Below are 27,808 nucleotides of genomic sequence, written 5' to 3'. Positions count from 1 at the left end.
GCAGGCCTGTTCTTTGTGTGTCCACAGACCAGCCAGCAGCCTTGACAACACTGGGGACTTCAGTCTGTAAACAAGGCCTGAGAAACAGGAAGTGGGAAAGAGGAAGCAGAAGTGGGAGAATAGGAGGAGTGAGGGGAGCACTCCCTCTCCTCTGGGACAGGCAGGCTTGAGGAGCCTTAAAGCAAGGTTAGAGACTGTCCTCCCAGTCTGGCAGGTACTTGTCATCAGGGTCTTCCAAAACACTCATCAAAGACACTCATGTGTAAAGGCAAAGTCAGGGCCTACTCTCATTAACTTGAAGGCAATCTGGTCCCTCCTAAGTGGAGGTTTCAAACAGGTACAGTGTCATCCTCGTCCCTGTAGCACTCCAGAATGGTGGAAGGTTCCAGAAAGTTCTCCCTAAGCTGTGCAGAGAACTAAGTTCCCATTGGAACTGGCAAGTGGCCAACTTGAGTCAGCTTGCTAGGCAGGGTTGAGGAGACCCACAGGTGAACACGGAACATGCACCTCAGGAATCTAAGAGGCCAGGATGCCAGGCCTGTGGGGTGCCAGAGTTGTTAGACTCAGTCCTGCAAGGTGAGGCCCCCTGAGGTCGCTGTAGAGATAAGACAAGTTCTCGCTGAGGCTTACACCCGGTCAGTCCAGAGTTGTGGCAAAAAACACACGCTATCGGAGGAGCGGAACCGAGACAGCAAGGGCAGAGCCAGCACCCGAGAAAAAGGATAGTTAGATTGTTTACCAAGTTTTATTTGGATAGAATTTTAGGAAATCATAGGCCACCTAATAGAACAGTTCACGGAAAGAAGCCCGTGCCCATAAGATTTCAGACGATTTTCATGTTCTTCCTTTATGTTCTCTATAGTTTATCATTTTCTATACTGAAAAGATAGTTGGAAGATGTTCAGGCACTCATGTATTCCGAGAAAAGATTCAGTATTATCTTTAAATCCCAAATGATTATTGTTTAAAAATCTATATACACAAAAAAATCAAAACAAAGAGAGAGCGATGTGCAGTATGAGATCTTCTTCTTTTTATAAAGCGTTCTTACAAGGGGGCCATATTTAAAGCAATCCATCTATTCATACCCAAGGAGTTCTGGTAGCGTAGTGGTTACAAGTCGGGCTGCCAACCTCAAGGTCAGCAGTTCGAAACTACCAGCAGTTCCGCGGGAGAAAGATGAGATGTTCTGCTCCCATAAAGATTTACAGCCTCGGAAACCCTGTGCAGGGTCACTATGAGTTGGAACTGACTCCACGGTACTTAACAATAACAACTCGTACACAGTAAAAATATCACAAATCTAAAATTATAGAAATAGGGGGCTTAAAAAAAGGCACCCCTTGGATTTTTCCTTAGGAGAGAATTTTTATTTCCCCAGGATAGTGTTTAGAAATTGAGAACTAGGTTGATATCATTTTCTTCATGTGGCTGCTAGCACACTGGTGTATGCATCCAAATGCTTTTGATGGCCATGATTTAAAAGAAAAAAAGACCTTCCTAAAGCATGTAACAGACATGTATAAGAGGGCTTCAAAAAGTGCATGGAAAAATTCCATTATCTTTTAATCCCATCTTCCCATGAGCTTGTGCAAGCCCCCTCGTATTCCTAATGTGCATGGAGAATATCATGTAGACTATTTTATTTTCCCAAGACCTGCTACCCTCCTTCAAGACACCTCTTAAAATGCAGAGCCTTGGGCTGCCCAGAGAGTCCCTTGTTGTTGGCGGTGGTGGTGTTATGTGCCATTGAGTTGGTTCTGATTCATAGCAACTCTGTATAGGGTTTCTTAGGAGCATTTAGTGGGTTTGAACTGCCTACCTTGTGGTTACCAGTCCAATGCTCATCCTACAGTGCCACACCAGGACCCCCTCGGTGATGGAAATTTAAAGGTCAACTACTACCTGAAAGGTTGGCAGTTCAAACCTACCCAGAGGTTACTAACTTGAAGAAAGACCTTCTGACCTTCTTCCAAAGGTCACAGCCTTGAAAACCTATGAAGTCTACAGTTGTACTCTGCTACACAAGGGGTCTCCCGGAGTCAGAATCTACCTGACAGAAAATTATTTGGGGCTGGCCAGAGCCACTAGTTCTCACCTGGCCCCTTTAGGGGAACAAGCACAGGGCTCAGCAGAGGGCTGGGGGAATTGGCATCACCTCTCTCCGTGAAATGATGGAGCACAGGATCGCTCTTTGATCTTGTCCTTAGGGGCTGGAAGGGTCTCGGGCTTCTTGCAAGATGTGCCAGGCTTGAGTTAAGGGCTGACACAGATGTGCATTCTTCTCCAGGTGTGTTAGAAATGTCCCCACCTGATTTCCAAAAAAAAAAAAAGAGAGAGAGGAGAAACATAAATTATTCCACTAGCTGCAGACTTCAAAATACTGGGAAGGAAACACCTGTGGAACCAAACCTGCCAGGGAAGAGAGGGGTCATAGAGCATTGATGATGCTTGCTCCAGGCCGTTCCCAGCACTAGGGAAAAACCTACTTCCTGAACCACCACTCTACACCTAAGAAAAACAAAGAAACCATAAAATGAAGAGGAAAATTTAGAAACCATAGTGAATTGTCAGTCTTTTTGAAAGGGGCATAGAATCTTTTCCAATGAGGAATCCTACTGCAACATTAAAGAGCTTCTAGCTGTTTTACAAAGTTTCTGATAATTAAGAATAAGCTTTAGAAAAAAAAAATATAGTGGAAAATAAGTAACAAGATATTTGCCATTTCAACCATTTTGCACGTACAATTCAGTGGCATCAACTATGCTCCCTAGGTTATACATCCATCATCACGATCCATTTCCAAGTGTTTTCCATCACCTTTAGCAGAAACTCAGTGCCTCTTTTGTAGCACCTCCCTATCCCCCAATCCCTACCTCCCCTTGTAACCACATGCATATGGCTACATGTATTTCATCTAAGTGGGATCACATACTATGTATCCTCTTGTGTCAAATTTAATTCAGCCTACTGCTTTCAAGATTCATCTATGTGTGGCATGTATCAGAACTACATTTCTCTATAGCTGAATAATATTCTACTGAATGGATACACACATGTTTTGTTATTCCATTCATCTGTTGATGGACATTTGGGTTGATTCTACCTTTTGATGATTGTGAGTAATGTTGCACTGAACACTGGTGTACAAGTATCTGAGTGAGTCCCTGCTTTTGAATCTGAGCTGTAGAAATGAGCTTTGTTTGCTGGAAAGTAATACCTGCACAGGTGGTGTGGCTGCCCTGTGACTTGCAGATGAAACGCTGGCAGAAAAGGTATTTGCATCACCCAGAGCGCATGATGCGTAGAGAAACTCCCGGACAGTGTAGATAAAGAGCCAGTGGCCACTAAATACACCATTAAAGCCACTTTGGAATTGGATGACTTTAACTCAAGAAAATACAATCACAACCTCTGTGAGTTGAAGTTTTGGTTTGGGAAAGTTTTTTTAAAAAAGTTGAAAAATTACAAACATACTTAAGAAACATAATTTCATTTAAGATGGGGGTCTTTAAAGTTTGTGAGCAGCCATCTATGGACAACTATTGGTCTTTACCTATTCAGAGCAAAAAGGAGTGAAGAAAATTAAAGATTCAAAGAAACAATTAGTCCAAAGGACTAATTAATTGTTGTTAGGTGCCCTCCAAACGATTTCGACTCATAGTAACCTTATGCACAAAAGAACGAAGTGCTGCCCAATCCTGAGCCAACCTCACAACCACTGTTACACTTGAGTCCATTGCTGCTGCCACTACGCCAATCCATCTCCTTTCACTGACCCTCCTGAGACTGGTCCTTCCTAACAACATGTCCGAAGCAAGAGAGACAGAGCCTGGCCATGCTGGTTTTTAAGGAGCATTCTGAGAGTACTCTTTTTCCAACAGTGATTTGTTTATTCTTCTGGCAGTCCACGGTACTTTCAATATTCTTCTCCAACACCACAATTCAAATGCATAGATTCTTCTACAGTCTTCCTTATTCATTATCCTGAATATGCATTTCACATGCATATGAGGTGATTGAAAATGCCATGGCTTGGGTCAGGCACACCTTAGTCCTCAAACTGACATCTTTGCTCTTGAACACTTTAAAGAGGTCTTGTGCAATTTCACTGGACTTCTTGACTGCTGCTTCCGTGAACACTGATTGTAGATCCAAGCAAAATGAAGTCTTTGACAACTTCAAGCTTTCCTCCATTTATCTTGATGTTATTTTTTGGTCCAGTGGTGCGGACTTTTGTTTCCTTTACACTGAGGTGCTGGAGCTCTGGTAGTGTAGTGGTTACGAGTCGGGCTGCCAACCACAAGGTCAGCAGTTTGAAACTACCAGCGGTTCCGCAGGAGAAAGATGAGGTGTTCTGCTCCCGTAAAGATTCACAGCTTCGGAAACCCTGTACAGGGTTGGTATAAGTCAGAACCGACTCCACGGTACATAACAACAACACTGAGGTGCAACCCATACCGAAGGCTGTGGTCTTTGATCTTCATCAGTAAATATTTTAAGTCCTCTTCACATTCAGCAAGCAAAGTGGTATCATCTGCATATCACAGGTTGTTAATGAGTCTTCCTCTAATTCTGGTGTCATGTTCAACTTTATATAATCCAGCTTCTCAGATTATTTGCTAATTTTACAGACTGAATAAATATGAAGAAAGAATACAATCTTGGCATACACTTTGCAGGCTGTTTAAAAAAAGGTATGTGCAATATTGGTCTTGTAAAATTCTATCATGTGATATCTGGCATCTTTTCTATCATTTTGTGAACCTCAGCTTCCACCACTCTGAAACCAGAAGAACCAGATGGTACCCAATTACCACTGACCACTCTGAAAGGTATCATAATAGACAGCCCTAACTAGTGTGTGGCAAAAATGTGGAATGAAACTCAAAATATTTTTTTTTTAAAGACAAGATTTACTGATCTGATGAAGACTGATAATGCCCTCGGCGGCCCTTGATCACTCGTCCAGCCTGGAGATGAACTCACTCCCATGCCTCAACTTACCACCAAACAATAGGGTGAGCAATAGCATCACTGAGGTATGTACTCCTTAGAACAATCAATCTTATGAAATCAGAAGAGTAGTATTTGCCCCAGGATAAACTTCAAACAACAAGAATGGGTGGGAAAGCAGGACGAATGGAAACGTAAACACAGGAAGGAAATGGGAACAGCACTGGTACATTTATGGTACTGCGATCAATGTCATGAAACTAAATGTGTATGAGTTGTTGAATGGAAAATCAAATTTCCCTGTAACCTTCACTCAAATCACAATAAAAATGTTTAAAAATATATGAAAGGCAAACAGAAGTGAAATGGAAACCCATTCTGAATGGCACAGCAGAAAAATTATCTTCATCTAAAATTGCTAAAAGTTGATTCATTATTTATTACCATTTGCAATTTTGTCCCAGTGGACGATTTTCTGGGTCATTTAAAACCTTTTGAAATACAGAAAGCTGTAATAATGCTCTCTAAAGTTACTAGGATAATTGCAAACCCCCTCTAGTATTTAATGTAGGATTGAATATCAGAACTCACTGTAACTAGATGTTACAACACCCTGGCCTGGACCTAACTTGGAAGTAACACAGCACACTCTCACCTGCAATAATTGAATCTTTTTTTCTGCCCATCTCATTTTAACAGGAAAAAGAAAAACCTGAGATTAGAAAACACAGCAATGCCAAATTAAACTCCGTAATCTGAGACTAATCTGAGAATATCTATTTACTCATAAAAGATATTAAGGATATGGGTTTTTTGTTCACATATTATGGTGTAGTGCTGTAAGATAAGCAATGGGCTGGTAAACAAAAGGTCAGTGGTTCAAATCCACATAACAACAACAATTATCATCCACTTGTAAGCCCTAATTGTTGACTATTTTTGTACTTGTAAAGAAGGCTTAAGTTTGAACCATTTGCTTCAGCAATCCAACAAAATATCATACAGATGGTTATTTTAACATATTTTAATCTACTGAAAAGACAGATCAACAATTCTCCCGGTTTGGGTAACAACCACGTATTTAGTACCTTGTGTGCACACTGGTTCTAATGGGCTCGAAGCAGCTTCAGATCCTTCTGGCACATGGAATGATGATCCCTGCAGCACAAAAAAAAAAAAAAAAAAAGAGGGCTGTTTTGTTGATATTTAACTCAGCCATAAGCCAGACTCCAGTAAATTGCTTAAAAGCAGAACTAGAGTTGGGGAGTATTTGGAGAAATTTAAACTCTCATCCATTACTGGTGGGCAACTAAAATGGTACAACCACTATGGAAAACATTTTAGTGGCTCCTTAAAAAGTTAAATATAGTGCTATCATATGACCCAACAATTCCACTCCTAGGTACATACTCCAAAGAAATGAAGTCAGGTACAAAACATAAACCTCTACTGCAGTACATTTCACAATAGCCAAAAGGGGGAATCAAGGTCAAGGTCCATTGACAAAAATGCAGAAACAAAATGTGGTCTATATACATACAATGGGATGCTACTCAACCATAAAGAGAAATCAAGTCTTGGAAGATTGAAAATCTTATACGGAGTGAAGGTGGTCACAAAAGGGTACATATTGTACGAGCCCACTTACATGAAACATCTAGAATAGACAAATGCACAGAGACCAAAGTTTAGGACCTGTTATCAGCAGTGAGTGGAAGGGGAAAATGAGGAGTCACTGCTTAGGAGACAATGATTTTGAATAATGGTGGTAGGTTGCACAACATGATGAATGTAATCTGTCGCTGCATGTAAAAATTGTTGAGTTGCAAATGTTTTGTGTGATGTTAAGGCTCCATATCCATTTGGCTAGGCCATGATTCTCCATTTTATGTAATTAGCTTCCATTTGGTGATGGAGTTTCTTTGGAAGTATGACCTGCATCCAATATATATGGATGTTCTAGCAAAATTCACTTTTTCTCTCTCAATCTTGCATCCAACTCATGGATCATCTGACCTCCATCTGAAATAGTGAAAAGTCTATTATTTATTACCATTTGCAATTTGGGACATGAGCCAGCAGCCTGTCACCTGACCTGCAGATTCTGAGAATCATTAGACTGTGAGCCTGCAGCCTGCCATCTAATCTGCTGATTTGGGGTTCATCAATCCCTGCAATCATATGAGTCAGGAGAAGCCTCCAGCCATATGTCTGACCCACATATTTGGGACTTGCCAGCCTTCACATGTGTGTGAGCCATTTCCTTGAAATAAATCTCTTTCTTTACCTATCTATATCCATAACTGGTTTTGCTTCTCTAAAGAATCCAACCTAAGATAATTTTTAATATATGTGTATGTATGTGTGTATGTGTGTGTGTACTTACCACAATAAAAATACAAATACAGAGAGCACAGACAGCAGGATCACCCCCATTGTTCCCTGTGAAGTGTTCCATTTTTCCCACTTGCACTTAATGTACAGGAGAGAAACGGGATGGTACCTGCTCCTGATCCACCTGGCTCACCACAGCTTCATATGGAGGCGGGGGGTCCAGGGGGCAGAACACTTCCACGCCTTTGATCCGAGCTCCATAGATATGAGGGAGTGGAATAACATCAGAACCAACCATCCTAGGAAAAGCATCATGGAATCAGGAGACTGGTCATGTGATTACAGAGGCACAAGCAGGGGAAACTCACTCACCCTCACCATGCCACCGTATCCCAGTCCAGAAGAGGGAGAAGAATCTAGGATGCCAACTGATTGAATAACCATTGAAAGGACATCAGATAAGATGCAATGCCATCTTTCCTTCTAAATGTACTAGTCAAAAAGCAAACAGGGCTGTGTGGAGGAAGCTATGAGGAGTGACTGTTAATGGGAACTGGGTCTCCTTTTGGGAACTAGATTAACAGTGATGACTGCACACTATTTATTGTGAATGAAACATATGTCACTGAACTGTACTCTTTCAAATGTTTGTTCCTGCAGTGTGCTGTCAGGTGGGTCCTGACTCATAGAGTCCCTGTAAGACAGAGGAGAACTGCCCTATAGGGTCAAGGCTGTAATCTTTACAGAAGCATGCTTTTCTCCTGCGGAGTCCCTGGTGGGTTCAAACCACTGACCTTCTCAGTTACTTGAGTGCTTAATCATTGCTCCATTCAAAATGGTTCATTTATATTATATGAATTTTATCTCAATTAAAAAAACAAACAAACAACTAGGGGTTTGTTGTTGTTATGTTTATTTTTTACATTATTGTTGTTGAATGCTGTTTGAGTTGATTCTGACTCACAGCAACCCCATGTGCTACAGAGTGGAATTGCCCCATAGTGTTCTGTTGGTTGTAATCATAATGGAGGCAGATTGCCAGAACTTTCTTTCCTCAGTCCAGTGCTTACCCTACAGCGCCACACCAGGACTCTTTCTTCTGCAGTTGCTGTTGTTAAATACCATTAAGTCAGTTCTGACTCATAGCAACCCTGTATAGGGTTTCTGAGGAGCGGCTGGTGGGTTTGAACTGCTGACCTTACCGTTAGCAGTCTAGTGCGTATCCTACAGCACCATGCCAGGACTCCTTCTTCTGCAGTAGTACCAGACAAAAGTGTTTTGTCAGGATGCCCCCCAATGTCTAATTCGTGATGTTGTTGTTGTTAAGTGCCATCAAGTCGGTTCTGACCCATAGCGACCCTGTATAGAGTTTCCAAGAAGCAGCTGGTGAGCTTGAACTGCCGACCTTGCAGTTCAAATGGCTTTGCAGTCTGGCACATTAACCCACAACACCACACCAACTCATGATTTTTGTTGTTGTTAAGTGCCATCGAGTCGGTTCCGACCCATAGTGACCCTGTGTAGGGTTTCCAAGGAGCAGCTGGTGAGCTTGAACTGCCGACCTTGCAGTTCCAACGGCTTTGTAGTCTGGCACATTAACCCACAGCGCCACACCAGGACTCCCAACTCCCAACTATTTATTAAATAAACATTTGAAAGGATGAATGGAAGAACAGAAGAAGAAAGAAACAATGTACTCAGAGACAACGTAGCAGACTGCCAGAGGAAAAGCAGACTTTTCCTACAGCTGATCACTGAACAAACTTTTCCTGAGTACTTGGTCCACGTCAGGCAAGGTGTTGAAGATTTGGTAAAATTTAAAAAACAAGCCAGTTAATGATAATTCCAGAAGGAAAACAAATCAAGGTGGTATTAATTTTTTCTCTGAACTTGACAGTCAGCTCAGGCAACTTAGCAAATGGTCAGCAATGCCAATGACAAACACGACAACAAGCTCAAGATCTCAGCAAGAGATGTTTAAAAGTTTAAAATTGTCAAATGAGGATCACACAAAGGATGTGGATACCGGGGTGTTTTGTACTTCCGAGGGCTTGTTTACCTCCTATTTTCTGTTTCTGCCATTACAAGGATGGCTACTATACCCTTGATCTAAACTTAATTTCTTTCCTGAGCAATTTTCCCTCCCCTTCCCTTCTGGCTTCCGCTCTGTTCTTCTTTATTCTCCCCTCCTCAGACTTTTTTACTTCTCATCCTTTAAGTGACAATAGTTCAGGACTGAACTATTTTTCAGCTATTGAATATTTACATTTATTCTATAGACTAATGCAAGTGTTATGACCCCTATACTTAATATTTTTTAAAACACTGAATTAAAGATTTTTTTCCTCCCAAACTATCTTCCCACTATCCAAATGAAAGGTGCTTCTACCTTGTAAAAGGCTCTTGAATAGCTGAGTTTTGCCCTGTGGGTTAGGAACCCTCAATGTTGTTGTTAAGTTCCATCGAGTCTGTACCAACCTATAACAACCCTGTATAAGATTTCCAAGGAGTGGCTGGTGAGCTTGAACTGCTGACCTTGCAGTTCAAACTGTCCAGCGCATTAACCCACAGCATCACACAGGAACTAGCAGAACAGAAGACTCGCAAAACTTCCTGCCAGCATTCATGGAAAAATCACACACACACTCAAGTCCAATAATAAAATACCTAAATCTTTAAATAATTATCATAAAGAAGGATGGAAAAGCTTTTTTCTTCTCTTCCAATAGCTATCAACTACTGGAAATGAAGGAGAAAAAAAAGAAATGGCTAAAGTTTAATCTGTTATCCATCTGTTCATGGAATGAAAAAATAAAAACCTACTAACTAAAGGAAGTTGATGAAAAGACTGGTTCTGGGGTCAGTTGCATGCAAGGGACTGCTTTTGTGGGAGAGGTATTCTGGATTAATAGTAGTCTCATTTCATTCTTTGTGCCTATTTACTAAAATGCAACTGATAACAACAACTAAAAAATATTGAAAAGGTATGATGCTCTTTTTCTCTAACCACAAAACTCCTCGAATCCTGGGGTTTAAAAGAATGAAACATCGGCAGCCCGAATGAAAAGAAAAGAAAATTTTTCCTTTTTTTCAGTTACATTTGTGTTGTTCACTGTTTGAACTGCAAGGGAAGGGAGAGGGCCAGGCATTGATGCGAATGGCACAGGTGTGTGGATGTCCCAGATGGCTGGGAGGGGTCAGAGTCACTACTGAAGGAATAAACTCCCTGCAAAGCAGGACTTTTGTATAGATTTCACTCCGACTCTCCCATCCAGCCAAAGCAGTTTACGAACTACCAATGCTGGGGGGGTGGGTGGGGGGGTAGAGGGGGGGAGTCTTTGCATAGCGGAAATGATTTGGAAATGGATAATGGTGATGGTTATACAATTTAATGAATGTAATTAAGGTCACTGAGTTGTACATGTGAAAAATGTTGGATTAGCAATTGTACTGATAAATATGTTTCACCACTACCACAACAACAAAGAAAAACAACTATAAAACTATAAACCTTTCCTGGACTTCTTTCCTGACTACGACAATGTGACTAGTTTTCATCAGTGAGACCCACGAACTCCTCCTGTCTTATCAGAGAGCCCATGTACCATCCTTAATTAGCAAAACTCCCATGAGTCACCTTTCTAGCACTTACAAACCTGTGGGGTTTTTCCCTTCTGCACTACACCTGCATCCAGCTAAGCATGGGCTTACTTGTGCTTACTAATCTCTAGTGAACAATTTCACATTTTTTCACCACATCGAAGATTCTACTTCTAGGTCTCGCTGGCATCTGTCTCTCTCCCTACCCCACAGCAACTGCCTACAGAATTAAAGCCTCATTTCAAATCCATATTCCCTGACAGTAAGGAAAGCAAGGTAAACACGGGCTTACTTGTGCTAATTTACTAATGTGTAGTGAATAATTCCATATGAAACCCATGTGATACTGTTCACTACAGATTCACACACAATCACAAGTACTCATGTTTACACTGCTTACTGGGTAACCCGCCTGGGCTCACTGTAGTGTCTCCTGACAGAGAATTAACACAGCCCACTGTATCTGTTCGTTTGCTTGTTAGCTCTAGTGGTCTTTGTTTGAGGCTCACAACCCAGTGTTGACTGAGTGTCCACAGAGAAGAGGGTGATGGCTTAAGACCAAGAGGTCAGAGAAATGGGCTTTCACTTTATAGCTCATGCTATTGAAGAATCTTTAAAGATGAAAAACTGAAATTATCCACAAAATACATGGGCTTTCTGGTAGCTATTCTAATGACCATGGTGACCCCATGTGAACAGAGCAGAACTGCTCACCAGACCTTTCTTCTGAAGCACATCAAGGTGGATTCCAACCACGGGCGCCGTAGGAGTGAGAATTAATTCCAGGACAACCAACAACAACAACAGCATTATAATGACTGGAGTCCCTGGGTGGTACAAACATTAACACACTCAGCTGCTAGCCTTAAGGTTGGCGGTTCAAACCTACCCAGAGGTACCTCAGAAGAAAGGAAAACTGCTTCCAAAAGGTCACATTCACAAAAACACCACAATTCTACTGTGACACACAAGGACTGTCAAGAGTCAGAGTTGAAGTCAACTTGACGGCAACTGGTTTGCTATTCTTTATCTCATAGAAATCCTCTCATTATCCATTAACAATGCAGGCAAGTGAGGAAACTGAGTCTCCCCCTGCAAGGGAATCCAGTGCCTGAGTTCTTTCAAGTTCATCACCAAGTTTCCAGGAAAAGCTTTCACTGGATCATGCTCATGAGCACTGAAGAGGAACAGGAAACTCAAGCATACCATGCAAAATGTTCTGCTTCAACGCTACAAAGAGATCTTGAGAACTCATCCAAGGGTGGTGTTGAAGCTGACATGCCCTTGACCAAACAATGATCCTGTACCTTCTGGGTACATGTGGTGGGGCTGCTGCCTGTGGTGGGGAAAGCAAGGCAGAAGCACCCCACCCAACAACTGAGCATTTGTTGTTGTGAAGTGCTGCCAAGTCGGTTCTGACCCATAGCAACCCTATATAGGGTTTCCGAGGAACAGCTAGTGAGCTTGAATCATCGACCTTGAAGTTCAAAAGGCTCTGCAGTCTGGCGCATGAACCCACAGCGCCACATCAGCTGAGCATTTGGGGGCGGGGCTCTGAAATTCTATAGGGAAGGAATTTTTCCCCCTCACCTGTAAGAAATACTTGGATCAACCTCCCACTCCTTCAAACCTTCAGTTTTCTAAAATAGGGCAAAAGTTAGATCCGCATGCATATAGTTTTGGATGGAGTCTCTCCTTGATTCCTGACTCAAGCCTCTTTCTGAGAATGGGGGGCTCCCTGGAGTAGTGGGGCTGGGGTACGCAGGCCCCTCCTATGCTTACAAATGGATTCACACAGTAAATAATGCAGATTTGGACTGAAGCCTTCTCAGCAATTAGACTTCTGTCTATGTTGGTAAATTGAGAAGCCCTTTTTCCCAAGGAGCTGCCAGGGCTTGAAGTGGTTGTATTTATAGAAGTTAAATGAATAGAGGTCATAATACCTTACAGGAAACGGAGACCTTCTATTGTGCGAAAACTCTTAACTGGTTGTGGGAAAAAAACCAATGCAAACAATCGCTAATATTCTTGCCTCTCTGCTTACAAGAAGGAAATGACCCACTGAAGTAAAACAGCTAGTGTCTGTAAACTTGACTGATCCTGTAAATCTAGCAAAGTTGATCAAGTTTAAAATATCTTTATGAACATATAGCTAAAGGTGAATAAATTTAACCATTTTACAAAGAAAAGGGACTGCCCTTTGGTGTTGGCAAAATTACAGGAAACAAAGGGAAGTCTGACTTGTTGTTGTTAAGTGCCATCAAATCCGTTCTGACCCATAGCAACCCCGTATGGGGTTTCCAAGGAGTGACCGGTGAACCTGCAGTTCAAACTGACTTTGCAGTACAGCACATTAACCCACAGCACCATACCAGGACTCCAAATCTGACTTAGGGTTCTAGATACGCATCTTAGACCCAAGGGGGGTTTTCTTTCTCACAAGAGTGTTTTACATTATTAGTCCCCCCTCCCCCATACACACACTCACTCACACACATGCATCTCTACCCCCTGAAAAGTTCTGAATGGTGAGGCCCCTGGTGGGAAGTTTATCTGTCGTCTTCCAACTTGGATTTGGCAAGGGGCCATCTTGGAACTCAGAGGGACAAATTAAGGGGTGGATCCCAGATATCAAAGAGGTTAGGGAGAAACAGACAGAAGAAGGAAAAGAGAGGAGAGAGGAAGGTCAGGGGAGTCTACAGGATGCCCTGTGGACAACAGAACCCTAAACCCACATGAGTCACTTTCCCTTTCTGCCACCACAGGAAATTAAATCTGCCTGTTACCTCCTCTTAGGTCACCCACCAACTCAGAGAGCCAAAAATTCTTGTGAAGGGAGCATTTCTCTTCCCAGCCATGAAGTAACAGTCAATGTCACTGCCTTCCAAGGTACCCTCTACATTCAGCTTGAGGTGGGGCTTTACTAAATGTGGCCTAATGTACACAAAGAAAATGAGTTTTGTTGCCTTGACTCTGTATTTCTTGGCTCATTTCCTGAAAGACTAGGAAAGCCATCCTGGCCCCTGCAGTTTCAGAATCCCAGTTCATCACTCCCTGAATAGTAGGGAAGTTGAGCTGTCCCATGGATCCACAGCAAACCATCTGTACACCCAGAGGCCGCCTGCCTCTGCAAGTGGGCAGGGGAGGGGTTGCAGGTAGAGTTTACGCCGAGGAACTGTGAGGAGAGCATTCACAGAGTTAATGTACTAGTGGTTCCTACCTATGTCAAACTCAAAAGCATTAGAAAATGGCTTCCCAAAACCCCCAAACCTGGCACCAACTCTGTTTGACAACTCCCCCTATGTACTATGGTGGTGGTGGTGATATGCTATGGAGTCGGTTCCAACTCATAGCGACCCTGTATAGGGTGTCCGAGGCTGTTAATCTTTATGGGAGCAGAAAATCTCATCTTTCTCCCATGAAGAAGCTGGTTGTTTTGAACTGCTGACCTTGCGGTTAGCAGCCCAACTGGTAATCACTACACTACCAGAGCTCCTTCCTATGTACTTTGGTGGTGGTGGTAGTTATATGCCGTGGAGTCGGTTCCAACTCATAGTGACCCTGCACAGGTTTTCCGAGCCTGTAAATCTTTCTCCCACAGAACCGCTGGCAGTTTTGAACTACTGACCTTGAGGTTAGCAGCCTGACAAGTAGAAAACAAAAGTTGTGGCCCTCTAAAAATCAAGCTGAAGATACTAGCCTTTTTATGGAACTCAGAAATTTTCTTTTAGAACTGTAAGTAAGAGGTTTGTTATTGTTTTAGTACCATCAGATCAGTTCTGATTCATAGCGACCCTGCATAGGGTTTCAAGGAGTGGCTGGTGAGCTTGAACCACTGGCCTTACGGTTCAAACTGACCTTGCAGTCCAGCACATTAACCCATAGTGCTGCACCAAGATTCCATTGGAAATCCTATAGAGAAGTTGATTCTGTCCTATAGGGTTGCTAAGAGTCATATTCCAGGGCAATGGATTTGGGTTTGGGCAGGGAGGGTTTCCAGGGCAACAGCAGCTTTCAATCATGTCAAATTATAGCCATTATCTTAGTGGGTATCAGTTTTCCCCTAGAAAAGATCATTGAAAATGAGAAAGTATATCCTTAGGTCAAGGTTTGAGCTGTCTTTGATCTCATCTAGTTCCTCATACAAAGAGTGAGAGAGAGAATAGAAATCCCTGGAATAGAACAGGTTGTCTAGATTTCACAGAGAAATACGAGCTCACACTGAGACAGTTCTGGAGATCCTCTGGTCTTCATACTGAGAATACTCCCTACACTCTGCACTCCGGGGACTTAGGAGATATACCTGCGGTTCATCCGGGGTGTGCATGAGTAAAATGTGGCAAAATAGGAAGGGGGTGGCACTGGAGGCACGAAGTCATCAGGGTCTGGGATACGTCCATGCTCTTCCACTTCCTCAGCAGAAATCTGGGATTCATCCTAATGAAAAGCACGTCAGTTAGTCAACAGCCTTCATTACAGAGGCACAGTGAGAAAAATAATGGGTTGACGCAAGACCCATGGGCCAGCTCAGCCCAAACCCAGTCAGGGCGCCATTTTGCACAGACTTACGATGCAAGATCTTCTGGTTGCAAATATCTGGAGGTAGCGGAGGGCAGCAGCCACTAAGCAGACAGTAGTGGTCAGGGCATTCAAGGCACACAAGGCGAAGAGAACTTTCTATAACAGGGAAACAACGGCATCACCACAGTAGCTCAGCACTTTGGAATCACCCGAATGCAATGCTAATTTTTAACAGTAATAAAAATGCCCTAAAAAGACAACTTCCATGAAAAAAATACATGCAAAAGACTTGGATAGTATTGGGTCCATTGTACGTACTGAAATATGGGCCAGTTATTAGCATGACCCTCATACAATGCTTTGTATTTAATTTTTGAATATTTTAGAAGCTTCCAATTATGGATTATATTACATTCCCTTCCCACCCCACCCCCCACCAAAAAGAAAAAAGATGTGTTGGAATCCTAATTCTAATATATGTAGATGCCAACAACAAGTGGGTTCTAAACCCACTTATCTTTGAGTTAAAAAAAGATCAAGTTACACACACACAGAAGGCAGAAGCCGTTTGAGGATCACCTACACGTCTCGTAACCAAGGAACATCAGAACTATTTACAAAGAAGGAGTCAACATGGCTGACACCCTGATCTGGACTTTTAACCTTCAGAATGTGTGAAAACATATTTCTGTTCTTTATAGCCACCCCTTGTGGTATTTCTGTAACTACGACACTATCGCAGAAAGATCTGGTATTACAATGAACTTCAGAGTGGTGTCTGGAAGCATGGCTCCCAGGAAAACAGTGAACCTCTCTTCAGTAGCTGGTGTCCACAATCATAACAATTCCCAGCGTTCCCCTCCCCCAGCCTCCCACCAGGACAGCTGCTTCATTTGTGGCCATGGATTCTATTTCAGGAGCAATTGGCAGTGCTGCCCAAACACTGAACTAGCACGATGCAGCAGGCGGGCCAGCCAGAGAGTGAATAGGGCTCTGCTCTAAACACATGTCTTAAAATAGTGGCACCGGCAGTTCCAAAGATTTCTGTTACCACAGCTTTGGCTCCTTAGCGGGGCTTTCCCCAAGCTAAGTCCTGGCTCAGAAAGTTTGGGGGTGACTCAGCTACCAAAAAATCCAGAGCCCAAATAAAGAAGGCCATGTTTACATCCTACACAACCCAGAGAATAGATCGTGCTGAATAGTTCTCTTTTCTTAGAGATGCCTCCTCCCCACAAAAACAAAGCTAAAACAAAGATCTAAAGAAAGCCACCAGCGGCTGACTGACCAAGAGCAAGACCTTATGGTTCACCAACTGACTTTCACTGGGCTAATAATCTTTCTTTAGTTAGGAAGCAACTTTTATCCGCTTCCTTAATTCCAACTAGTTATATAATTTTCTACAACTGGAATCCTCTGTTTTTGTTTTATTTGTTTTTCTCTCTTTTGACTATTAAGGTGGTGGTGGTGGTAATGGTGGTGTGTTGTGGAGTCGGTTCCAATTCATAGCAACCTGTATAGGGTTTCTGAGGCTGTAAATCTTTACAGGAGCAGAAAGTTTCTTCTTTTTCCCATGGAGCTGCGGGTAGTCTCGAACTGCTGACCTTGAGGTTAGCAGCCTGACTCATAACCACTATGCTACCAGAGTTCCTTTTCAATTATTATAACTGTTGCCTGTTCTACAAGAGATAAAGTGTTTGTATTAATTTTATATGTTCTGGCCAAGATCTCATCTTGATGTATGCCTCACAGAACACACAGCAGCTCCTAGGACAAATGAATGTCAGACAGTGGCAAATGAGCATGCAACTTACAGGTTTTGCTAAAAGTTATATCATATTTTATACCCAGCTGTAGATACATTTGTGTGTATAGCACTGTGTATAAGCACTGGACCACTACCCACAATGGTGGTGGTTTAAACCGAGCAGCCACTCCTAGGAAACCCTATACAGGGTCACTATGCGTCTGAACCAACTTGACAGCACTTCAAAACAGCACCATATCTATATAAACTTTTTAGTATATGTAAGTATGTCACAGTATTGTATGGCATGTATATGTACACATATACCCAGTTGTCCAGGCACTTCTGACTTGTGGCGACTCTATGTGTGACCGAGGAGAACTGTGGTCACAGGATAATCAATGGCTAATTTTTCAGAAGCTGATCACTAGAGCTTTCATCTGAGACACTCCCAGGGGGACTCAGGTTATAATTCATAACCCAACAAACCTCCAACCTTTTGGTTTGAAACTGAATTCATTAACAGTTTCCACCACCTGGGGGCTGTCTACATATACTCGCATATGATTGTACAAGTGTGTGTGAATACAAATTCAATACTTAAAATTGATCTACCGCTTATCCCCTTGGCCCTTATTTTGTATCTTTTACATTTTTTTTACTATCTTACAATTCTTGAACACAAAGCAAGCTGCTCACTCATACTTTAAGGTGCACACAGTAACCTACAGGTCTTTCTACACCCAATTCTGCCTCCGCGTCCCCAATGTGGGGCCACTCGGACTTGCTTTCTGCAGCTTAGTTATTTGACAAAGGTAAGTAAGTAGGAATATTTTCAATAGCATTGCCTTCTTGAGGGCTTTATGGTGTATGGAGCCCTGGTGTGGCACTTTAGGATAATACACTGGACCGCAAGGTTGGTTTGAACCACAAGGTCAGTGGTTCAAGTTCACCAGCCACTCCTAAAAAGCCCTATACAGAGTTGTGATGAGTCTGAACAGACTCAATGGCACTTAACAACAACATATCCCATTCAAGATACCTTAAGTAGAAGGTGAACAGCGTTACAAGGCTGAACTGGGAAGAGTTTCAAGGCATTTTCTTTGTCTGTGCATTTGGCTGGTTGGTATTCTTCACAACAGAAGCAAATCTTGCCTTCGCCTAAATCCACCTTAGGGGAAAAGGGAAGAACCACAGTTAAGATTATCAAGGAAAAATACCCATGGAATCTCAATCCTACAGAATAAGATATGGTTAAGGTTGTAAGTCATGTGATACCTGTATCTGTCGGTACAGGCTCTGGAACCTGTGGTGGGTAATAGCGAATACCCCAATCTCAATGATCAAGAAAAGGCAGGTCATATTACCTATGTATTGCAGGCCACCAAGGGCCCAGCTCATCACATCACTTAAAGCACCCGGCACTTACGGTAGGGTTGACGAATAGAATACACAATACCCAGTTAAATCTGAATTCAGATATATAACAACTAATTTCCTGTAGGATAAGCACTGGACTGCTAACCACAAGGTCAGTGGTTCAAACCCACCAGCCATTCCTCAGACACCCTATACAAGGTGGCTATGAGTCAGAACCAAGTCAACAGCACTTAACAACAACAGTAAGAAGTCTGTCACAGTATTGCATGAGACCTTTAAACTAAAAAACAAATCGTGTATCTGAAATTCAAATTTAACTGGATGCTCTGTATTTTTACTTGCTTAATCTGGCAACCACAGCTTAAAACTTCTTCCTCGAATATGACACATTTCATTGCCAGAGCAAATCACATGACCCCGTCTGACTCCAAAAAAGCAGGGAAGTTCAATACTACCATGTGCTTGTAAGCCACACTGGGTACAGTTGGTGAGCATTACCCTAGACCCTATATACTGAACGAGACCTCTTAGTTCACATGGTCAGAGAATTCATAGATTCTAGAAGTTTCTTTTCTTCTTTTACTGAAAGTGATGACATGCACCTCATATATTTTTAGTGAGATGCTTTGGGAACTTTTAGTCATTTTTCCAAAGTCTCCGTAAGTCAGGTTGTGAAAATAAGGAACAGACTGCAAGAACATTTCCAGCTTGATAAGATCCATAAGCTAGAAGCAGAGTTTCATTATTAACTTGTTGTGCTGCTTGAACCATTGATATTAGCTACTCTGACTCTGACTCAAAGGAAAGGGTGCTTGCTAACTCAGTGAGGCAGTTTCGACTTTACCAGCTGCAATACCCATTAAGAATCTTTAGCAATAGCTGAACATCCATAATGCTTTAGTTACTAAATGAAATATCTTTATTATCATTATTATTACTGAATTAAACTTCTTAGCCTCTAATTATAATAATAAATTTCATGGTATTTTTCCAAATTAGGAGGAAATAATGGTTCATTATAATACAAGTTGACTAAGAAGCTAAGAAAAAAAAAAAAAAAAAATCATGCCACTATTGGATTATATAGGAGCATGGTGATACCATAGGATAACACTGGACTGTGAAACCACAAGGTTGGCGGTCAAGCTCACCAGCTGCTCTAAGGGAGAAAGAGGAGGCTTTCTGCTCCCACAAAGATTTACATCTCAAACCTTACACAAAGTCTCTATGAGTCGGAACTGACTCAACAACACAACATCAACAACTGGATTAGTTTTTGTTAAAGTTTCTCTTTCATTTGAGGTACAACACACACACACACAGATTAAACTGCCTGCACAATCATCAGTGCACCATTTGATGAATTTTGAGTATGCATACAGCTGTGTAAGCGAAACCCTTATCAACAAACAGACTATCACTGTCACTCAGGAAAGTGTCCTCATTCCATTTCCCCTTCAGTCCCTGTCCCCGCCCACCTAGTGGCATCCACTGTCCTAATTGTTCCCACTCTAAATTAGTTTTTCCTCTTCTAGAATTCCATGATGCTACAACTTTTTTTTGGTCATTTTTGGTCCTTAAGCCACACTGAATGGTATTCATTATTACATTGGATACCGATTAGAAAATATTAATATAAATTCTTTCCCTGGTACAAAGAATTACAACTCAAATGACTTCACTGGATGCTACAAATTTTGTCGATCCACCCCCACACTTGGTTTCTACCCTTTTCCACATGATTGCTGTCTCAGCAGCATCCTCACACCTAGATCCATAACCCCCTACACAAAGGGACAGGTTCGTTCCATTACAATTTTCCTTCCGTTGGCTCACATTTTTTAAGATGCATCTTGCTGTTAATATCTGTGCTAGATGTTCACCTTCTAGAAGAAAACAACTATGAACATTCAGTTGTGATTTCTCTAGGATGGGTCTAGAACATCTTAGAGATCAATGCCTTTCTTGTTTCCCTTCTTTCATAATTAATCACAGCCCTTAACCTGTTGCCACCAAGTCTATTTTATTTCATAGAAGTCCCATGTGAATCATAATAGATCAGTGTTCCATAGGGTTTTCACTGATGAATTTTCCAAACATAGATTGCCAGACCTTTCTTCTGAGTAGACTCAAACCTTAGCCAAGCATGTGTTAACTTTGAACCAGCCAGGGGCTCTTTTTGAAAATAGTACAATTTCTATTTCTTGCACTAGTGCAAGATTCAAGTTTTGAGCCCCAAGATTTGGTCTCCCTCAGATGAGACTAGGTGCATTCTTACAAAGTACTCCCTCCCCACAAGGCCAGTACTGATACAAGATGTTCAGTTAAGCAGCAAACCAGGCCTGTGTGGGCTGCACACACACAGTTGCATTGTTCACATACACTGGATGTCCAAGTATACAGAACGTACACTACCAGAAAATTTGAGGGTCAGCAAGTCCAGATGGCAAAATTTTCCAGAAATTTCTTTTCTGGAAAGAGAATATACAGGTAAAGACAAATACCTTTAAGCACAAGACTATTTGAAAGTTTCATCATTAGACAAATGATATTGAATACCTATTACTATGCCCCTGGATCTGGAGATACCCTCGGCTTTGTACAAAATGAGCCTAGGCCATACTGCATTTTGTGTTTCTTCTTCCTCCTGCTTCTAATCTGGGTCATTCTGAATCCTTTCACCTCTGTTCTTGATTTCACCTAGGCCCAATATTCCTAAAAATGTATTCTAATGTCTCTTCAATCTCTTTAACCTATCAACTAAATCTGTTCAAGTCTCCCCAATCCTAAATAGAAACCTCTATCTTTCAACTTGAGACCATTATCTGAAGATGCCAATTCCTCTTCTTTCTCAAGTTATCAGCCAACACTGCGGTTCTCAACCCTAGCTACACATTAGAATTCTAAGTGAGCTTTTAAAAAAGATAATAACGTTTCCAAGTGGCCATTCAAGGCACAACAGCTGATCTCTGTTCACCTAGAACAACAGAGGAAGGAGAGAAAGGAATAGGAAGAGAATATGGAATATAGAAATCATTACCTCCAGGAACAACTGCCTCTTTTGCCATGAGACCAGAAAATCTTTGCATCAAAGATTCCATAGTAGAATCCTGAGCAAAAGGAGGGGAAATGTAGAACAGAATGTCAAATTCTTGAAGACTCCAGACTTCCAGGGGCCATGGAGATTGTATAAACCCCTGAAACTATTGCCCGGAGATCATCTTTAAGCCTTAAACCAAAAATACCCCCTGAGGCCTTCTTAAAACTGAGCAATAGTATAGTTTCTCTAGTAAAAAAAAAAAAAAAGTTCTGCCTTGAGCATTAAGAACTATCAGTATGGGATCAAATGAACAATAACAACTTCAAAGATTATTTAGGTATGTTACGGGTCTGTGAGGGAGGACCAACTCACACAAGGAGGGTAAGAATAGCTGTAAAACTCACAGAATATAAACAATGTCACACTAAATTTTACATGTAGCAATTGTTGAATTGGTATATGGTTTGCTGTGTAAATTCTCAATAACAAAATAAAATAAAAATTAAAGAGAAAAAAAAAAGAAACCAAAATACTATATCCTTAGCATCCAGAGACTGTAAATTAAAGTAACAGGTGAGATTTTTTTGATTTGCTGGCAGTGTCCCTTTTTCTAAAGAGAACCCTCCCTCACACACCACCTGCACCAATGGGTATTGAGGCCATTTTGTAAAGTAACTGGTAATAAAAGTTAAATTAAGAATCCTTATTTCTCAACCACTTTGGAAAACTGTTTAGTAATTTCCTATAAAGCTAAATACCGATTTACCATATGACCCAGCAATTCCATACCTCAGTACAGGTGCACAAAAAGAAACCTATACAAGAATTCTCAGAACAACTTTGTTCATAATTCTCCTAAACCGGAAAAATTACCAAATGGCCATTGACTTCATTATTCAATGCTGCTATAATTAAGGAGCTCTGGTAGCATAGTGGTTACAAATCGGGCTGCGAACCTCAGGGTCAGCAGTTCGAAACTACCAGCTGTTTTGCAGGAAAAAGCTGAGGCTTTCTGCTCCCGTAAAGATTTACAGCCTCGGAAACCCTATACAGGGTCACTATGAATCGGAACCGACTCTACAGCACATAACAACAACATAACATAAATTCTACAAGTGGATGGTGTTAACAAATTGAAATTTATTGTCTCACAGGTTGGGAGGCTAGAAGTCCAAATTCAGGGCATGGGGGAAGGTCCTATTTCCTTTCAACATCTGAGAATTAATCTTTCTTAGAGATCTTCATGTATCTTGGCATCAATCTTCCCTTGGGTCAATAGCTGTGGTCCTAGTGTTCCTTGGAGGCCTCCAAGTGTCTTGGCATTGATCTTCCTTGAGTCAATATCTGGCCCTGGCTTTTCTTGGAAATTGCCATGTGTCTTGGCATTGCTCTTCTCTTGGGTCAATACCTGGCCCTAACGTTCCTTGGAGATCTCCACGTGCCTTGGCATTAATTTTCCCTTGAGTCAACATCTGTGGTTCTAGCATCTCTGGGAGAGCTCCAAGTGTCTTGGCATTGATCTTCTCCTGAGCCTAGGAGGTTCTCAGTGCAAAGGTCCTGGGTCCCTTAGACACGGTCCACTCCTGGGTCTTCTGTTTTGATAGTAGTCAGGTCCCTCTCCCTTGCTCACTTCCCTTCCCTTCTCTCTCTCGTAGGATAACATGTAAGACTCAAGCAAGTGTGCAAGTTGACTTGAGAAAGAGTGGTAACTGAGAATACACCTTACACTAGTCCTGCCTCATTAACATTGTTTGTTGTTGTTAAGTACTGTCAAGTTGGTTGCAACTCATCGGAACCCTGTTTAGGGTTTCTAAGGAGTGGCTGGTATGTTTGAACCACTGACCTTATAGCATCACACTAGGACTCCATCTTTAAGGAAACAGTCAGCCTCCTCTTTCTCCCATGGAGTAGCTGATGGGTTTGAACCACCAACCCAACAGTTAACAGTTCAACACCTAACCCACATGGTCAATCATCATAAAATGGAGGATAATTATATCAGATCACAAAATGGAAGACAACCACAATACTGTGAAACATGGTCTAGCCGAGTTGATCGATATTTTGGGTAGAAACATTGAACGCATGACATTCATCAACTGGAGAATTAATTAAACAAACTGTTATTTTCATTCATGAAATACCACACTCCACCAAAAATGAGCAAAACAATTGATAAAACATAGATGGATATCAAAAACATTATGCTGAGTAAATTAATTCAGACATGAAAAAGTCGATATTTTATGATTTCATTGGCATGGTATCTCTTTAGATAAGAAAAACAAGATGCAAAGAAGTGTGTACAATAGGTGTATTTTTTGAAAAATAAACCATTTCCAATGGCCAAATTTCAAAGCAACTAGTCCAAAGGGGGGAAAAAAGGAAGTGTTAGATCTCCTCTACTGTGTGACTTGAAATATTTCTGTGATATCTCTTTAGGTAAGAAAAACAAGATACAGAGAAGTTTATACAATAATAGATCCATGTTGTGGATCATGATTAACCCCACCCCATAGATATTCACATAAGATTATATGATCATGAAAACAGTATGAAAGGGAACTTCCCAGCTTATTACCATGGGTTTGGGGTGACTGATATGGATGGAAAGGGAAAGAAGAGAGCAAAGCTTCCCCTTCCTAAAAAGACTGCAATTGTCAAATAACTTCCCAATGAGGATGAACAACTATGACAGGATCCCAGTGATATGTAGTTGTGCATTTCTTTGTACATAGACAGATGCATAAAAAAATGGCCAAAAGTTAACTGGGTTAGCCCAGAATAAGTGTGATTTCAAATGATTCTTAAGTTCTGTCCTACACTTTCATGGCTTGTCCAAGTTTTACAATGAGCATGCATTAATTATACACTGAGAAATAATCACAGAGTTGGTTTTGTGGTGAAAAAAATTTAGTAAAAATACATATTTAATGCAACCAAGGTCAATGAAGCTGAATTAGCAAATGTTTATCTATACAATATATTTACCACAATAAGACAACTTTTTGAACTCCATTTAAAAGCTTAACAATTCACCGGAGGCCCAGGTCCCACCAGTGTGGAGACCAGGATGGAGTTGCTTGTTTGTTTAAAATTCCCTCAGGTGATTCTATTGGACAACCAGGGTAGAGAACTACAGATGGCTCAGAAAAGTCATCTATGGAGGAGGCGGGCTTGTTGGTGCCTAGGGTAGAGGTGCAGTGAAGTTCACCATCAGCCATACCACAGAATACCAGGCAAAGCAGATCCAGGGCAGAGCTCCAAAACTCAGAACCACATAGCTAGGAATATTTTAAAAGTTTGAAGGCTTATAGCTAGTGGAACTTGAAGCTAAAGCAAGAAATCGCTACTTTTGAATCTGCCAGGCTTGGAGGCCCAGAGCCAACATCTTGAGATAGACCAAATGGCAAGACCAAGTGGGGAGCAGAAACACCACAGAAAAATGCCATGGGAACCTCAGAGCAAAGATGGACAGTACACTTTGTCAGTTTTGCTTTGTTCTGATTTTTTTTTTTTTTTTTTGTATCTGGTCATTGCTCCACTCTTTCTGCACCTTCATTCTGGTGACTAGAGGGGGTGCCTCAGCAAGTGGACATCCCCACCCCCACCACTGGTGGTTCTTCTGCCACGCATGCGCAAGAGCAGGCCCTGAAGGTTTTTATTTTATTTTTAAAAATACGGGAAAGGCCAGGACAGGGGTGTAAGAGGGAAAAAGAGTTTAAAAACAAAACAGACAGAAAATTAAATTAAAGCCTGAGGTATAGCATAACAATCAACAGTGGCATCTTGATATCTCTCAGGCAGCTTCAAAAGCAAGAAGCTGAAGAGAGGATATTAAAGTCATACTCATATTAGGCTACAGATTTTTTTTTTTTTTCCTTCTCTCCCTCCTCTCCCTTTCCTGTGATTATAGACTGCAGTATTCAGTCTAGTTTTGTTTTGTTGTTGTTGTTTGGTTTTGGGGTTTTTTTGCTGGTGCTGTTTTGCTGTTTTATGATCCCCCTTCTACCTTTGGGAGACTCTTTCTCTCCCCATATAACCCAAGAAGAGTCAGCAATTGCTGCCATATAGTCAAGCTACACTCACACTCTACAAAACACCAAAACCCAGATAAGAACTAATACCAACTGCCATATACCAGGGAGGCAGAAAACACCTGTGAAAGTTACTCTGAGTTAAGCAATAAGAAGAGTGAAAAGGGAAGCCCACATCCTGATCACGTCTACCTGGAAGCAATCATAAAGCATAAAAAATACCAAAACACATACTCAATTAAGTATTAAGGCCACAGATAAACACTAAACATGTCCAAGAAGCAAAAACAGATGACCATATAAGCACATGTCCAGAAACAAGATAAAATGTCTGAGACAAATAACCTAAAGGTAGACCTGGACTGCATTCTGGAAGGAGGGTAAGTCTTGGAAATGCCTGAGAAGGGATTCACAAAAATGATTATTAAATGTTTCAAAACACTTTACAATGGAGTTGAGAAAAATAAGGAAGAAGTCAGGAAAGCACTACAGGAACAATAAAATAAGATAGATACAGCACTGGAAACAATTCAAAACCTACAGAAAGAGGTCCAAATGATCAATAATAGAATATCAGAAATAGACAATACTCTGAAAGGACAAAGGAGTAGAATAGAAGAGATGGAAGGCAGAACCAGTGATCTGGAAGACAAATCTCTCAATACCACTAATACAGAAGAACAAATACAAAAAAGGATTTTAAAAATCTGAAGAAGGTCTAAGATTCATGTTGGACAACAGGAAGAGAAATAACTTAAGAATTATTGGCATTCCAGAACAAGAAGAATCACACAAGTCCACAGAGGAAACTGCTGGAAGAAAATTTCTCTAACATCCTAAAAAGTGAAAAGATAAACATTCAAGAAGCTCAATGAACCCCAGCAAGGGTAGACCCCAAAAGGAAATCACCGAGGCATATCATAATCAAGCTCTCAAAAATCAAAGATAAGGAGGCACTCCTGAAAGTAACTAGGGAAAACAGAAGTGTTATAGACAAAGATAAGCAAGCCAGATTAAGCTCAGATCTCTCAGCAGAAACCATGCAAGCAAGAAGGCAATGGGGAGACATATATAAAAGCCTGAAAGGAAAAAAAAAAAAATTGCCAACCAAGAATCCTTTATCCAGCAAAGCTATCAATCAAATATGACAGTGTAATCAAAATATTCCAGGATAAACAGAAGCTAAGGGATTTTGCCAAAGCCAACCCTGTGCTACAAAACATCCTAAAGAGAGCTCTGTGGACTGAGAACCAACAAGACTAGACAACAACCAGAGATTGACATGCGTGGCAACACCTCCCAGAATTAAACTGACAGAAGGAAGAGTCAAGAAAAGAACAAAACTGTAAGAACAAACTCAGAGAATCTGGGAGGTCAGTCTATGATCAAAACAATTACAATGTAAAAGAAGGTAAACAGGTAGGAACAGAGATCCAGATGGTGAAAAGGTCAGGTAGATTACAGGATGAAATAGACTGCACTAAATGGAGAGAACAGTTAATGGGCTATAAGACAACCTCAAAGAAAACTAACACTTTACAACATACCAAGAAAATGAAATTCCAAGGAGAACATGGAAACATTAAAACTATGAGGAAACTCAAAAGAAATAACACAAAAAGCATGAACTCAACAAAGGAAGACACACAGGACAAAGAAAGCAGCAACACCACAAAAAAACCATACATAATGGCAGCAATTAATCAATGCCTATCAATAATTACACTGAATGTAAATGGATTAAATGCACCTGTTAAAAGATGGAGAGTGGCAGAAGGGAAAAGAAAACAAGATTCTTCAATATGCTATCTGCAAGAGACACATCTCACACACAGAGACAAAAACAGATTAAAAGATAAAGGATGGGAAAAAATATACCAATCTAATTGCAATAAAAAATGAACAGGAGTGGCAGTACTAATCTCTGATAAAATAAACTTTAATGCAAAAACCAGCATGATAGATAAGAGATGAACAATAGCTCATGATTAAAGGGACAATTGAACAAGATGACATAACTATAATAAATATCTATGCTCCCAATGAAAGAGCTCCAAAATATATAAAGCAAAGTCTAATAGATTTTAAGAAAGAAATAGATAACTCTATAATAATAGTGGGTGATTTTAATACACTGCTTTCAAAAATGCATAGAACAACCTGAAAGAAACTTGACAAAGACACAGAAGAACTAAA

General features: G+C 41.1%; 1 protein-coding gene across 1 annotated transcript in view; it reads right to left on the bottom strand.

Moving 5' to 3' along the window:
- FAM189A2 (family with sequence similarity 189, member A2) overlaps positions 1-27,808 on the bottom strand; it is a 44,886-nt gene that overhangs the window by 9,677 nt on the left and 7,401 nt on the right. Inside the window, exons 3-9 of the mRNA XM_006835000.1 lie at positions 18,198-18,326; positions 15,460-15,567; positions 15,194-15,327; positions 7,460-7,589; positions 6,045-6,114; positions 5,544-5,552; positions 2,159-2,311 (exon numbers count right to left, since the gene is read on the bottom strand). Coding sequence (XP_006835063.1) covers positions 2,159-2,311; positions 5,544-5,552; positions 6,045-6,114; positions 7,460-7,589; positions 15,194-15,327; positions 15,460-15,567; positions 18,198-18,326 — 733 coding nt within the window. The remainder of the gene's footprint in view (positions 1-2,158; positions 2,312-5,543; positions 5,553-6,044; positions 6,115-7,459; positions 7,590-15,193; positions 15,328-15,459; positions 15,568-18,197; positions 18,327-27,808) is intronic.

This window comes from Chrysochloris asiatica, unplaced genomic scaffold, assembly GCF_000296735.1.
Source record: "Chrysochloris asiatica unplaced genomic scaffold, ChrAsi1.0 scaffold00014, whole genome shotgun sequence".
NCBI lineage: Eukaryota > Metazoa > Chordata > Mammalia > Afrosoricida > Chrysochloridae > Chrysochloris > Chrysochloris asiatica.
The sequence above is the reverse complement of the archived record's forward strand: the minus strand, read 5'-3'. Positions and strand labels throughout refer to the sequence as shown.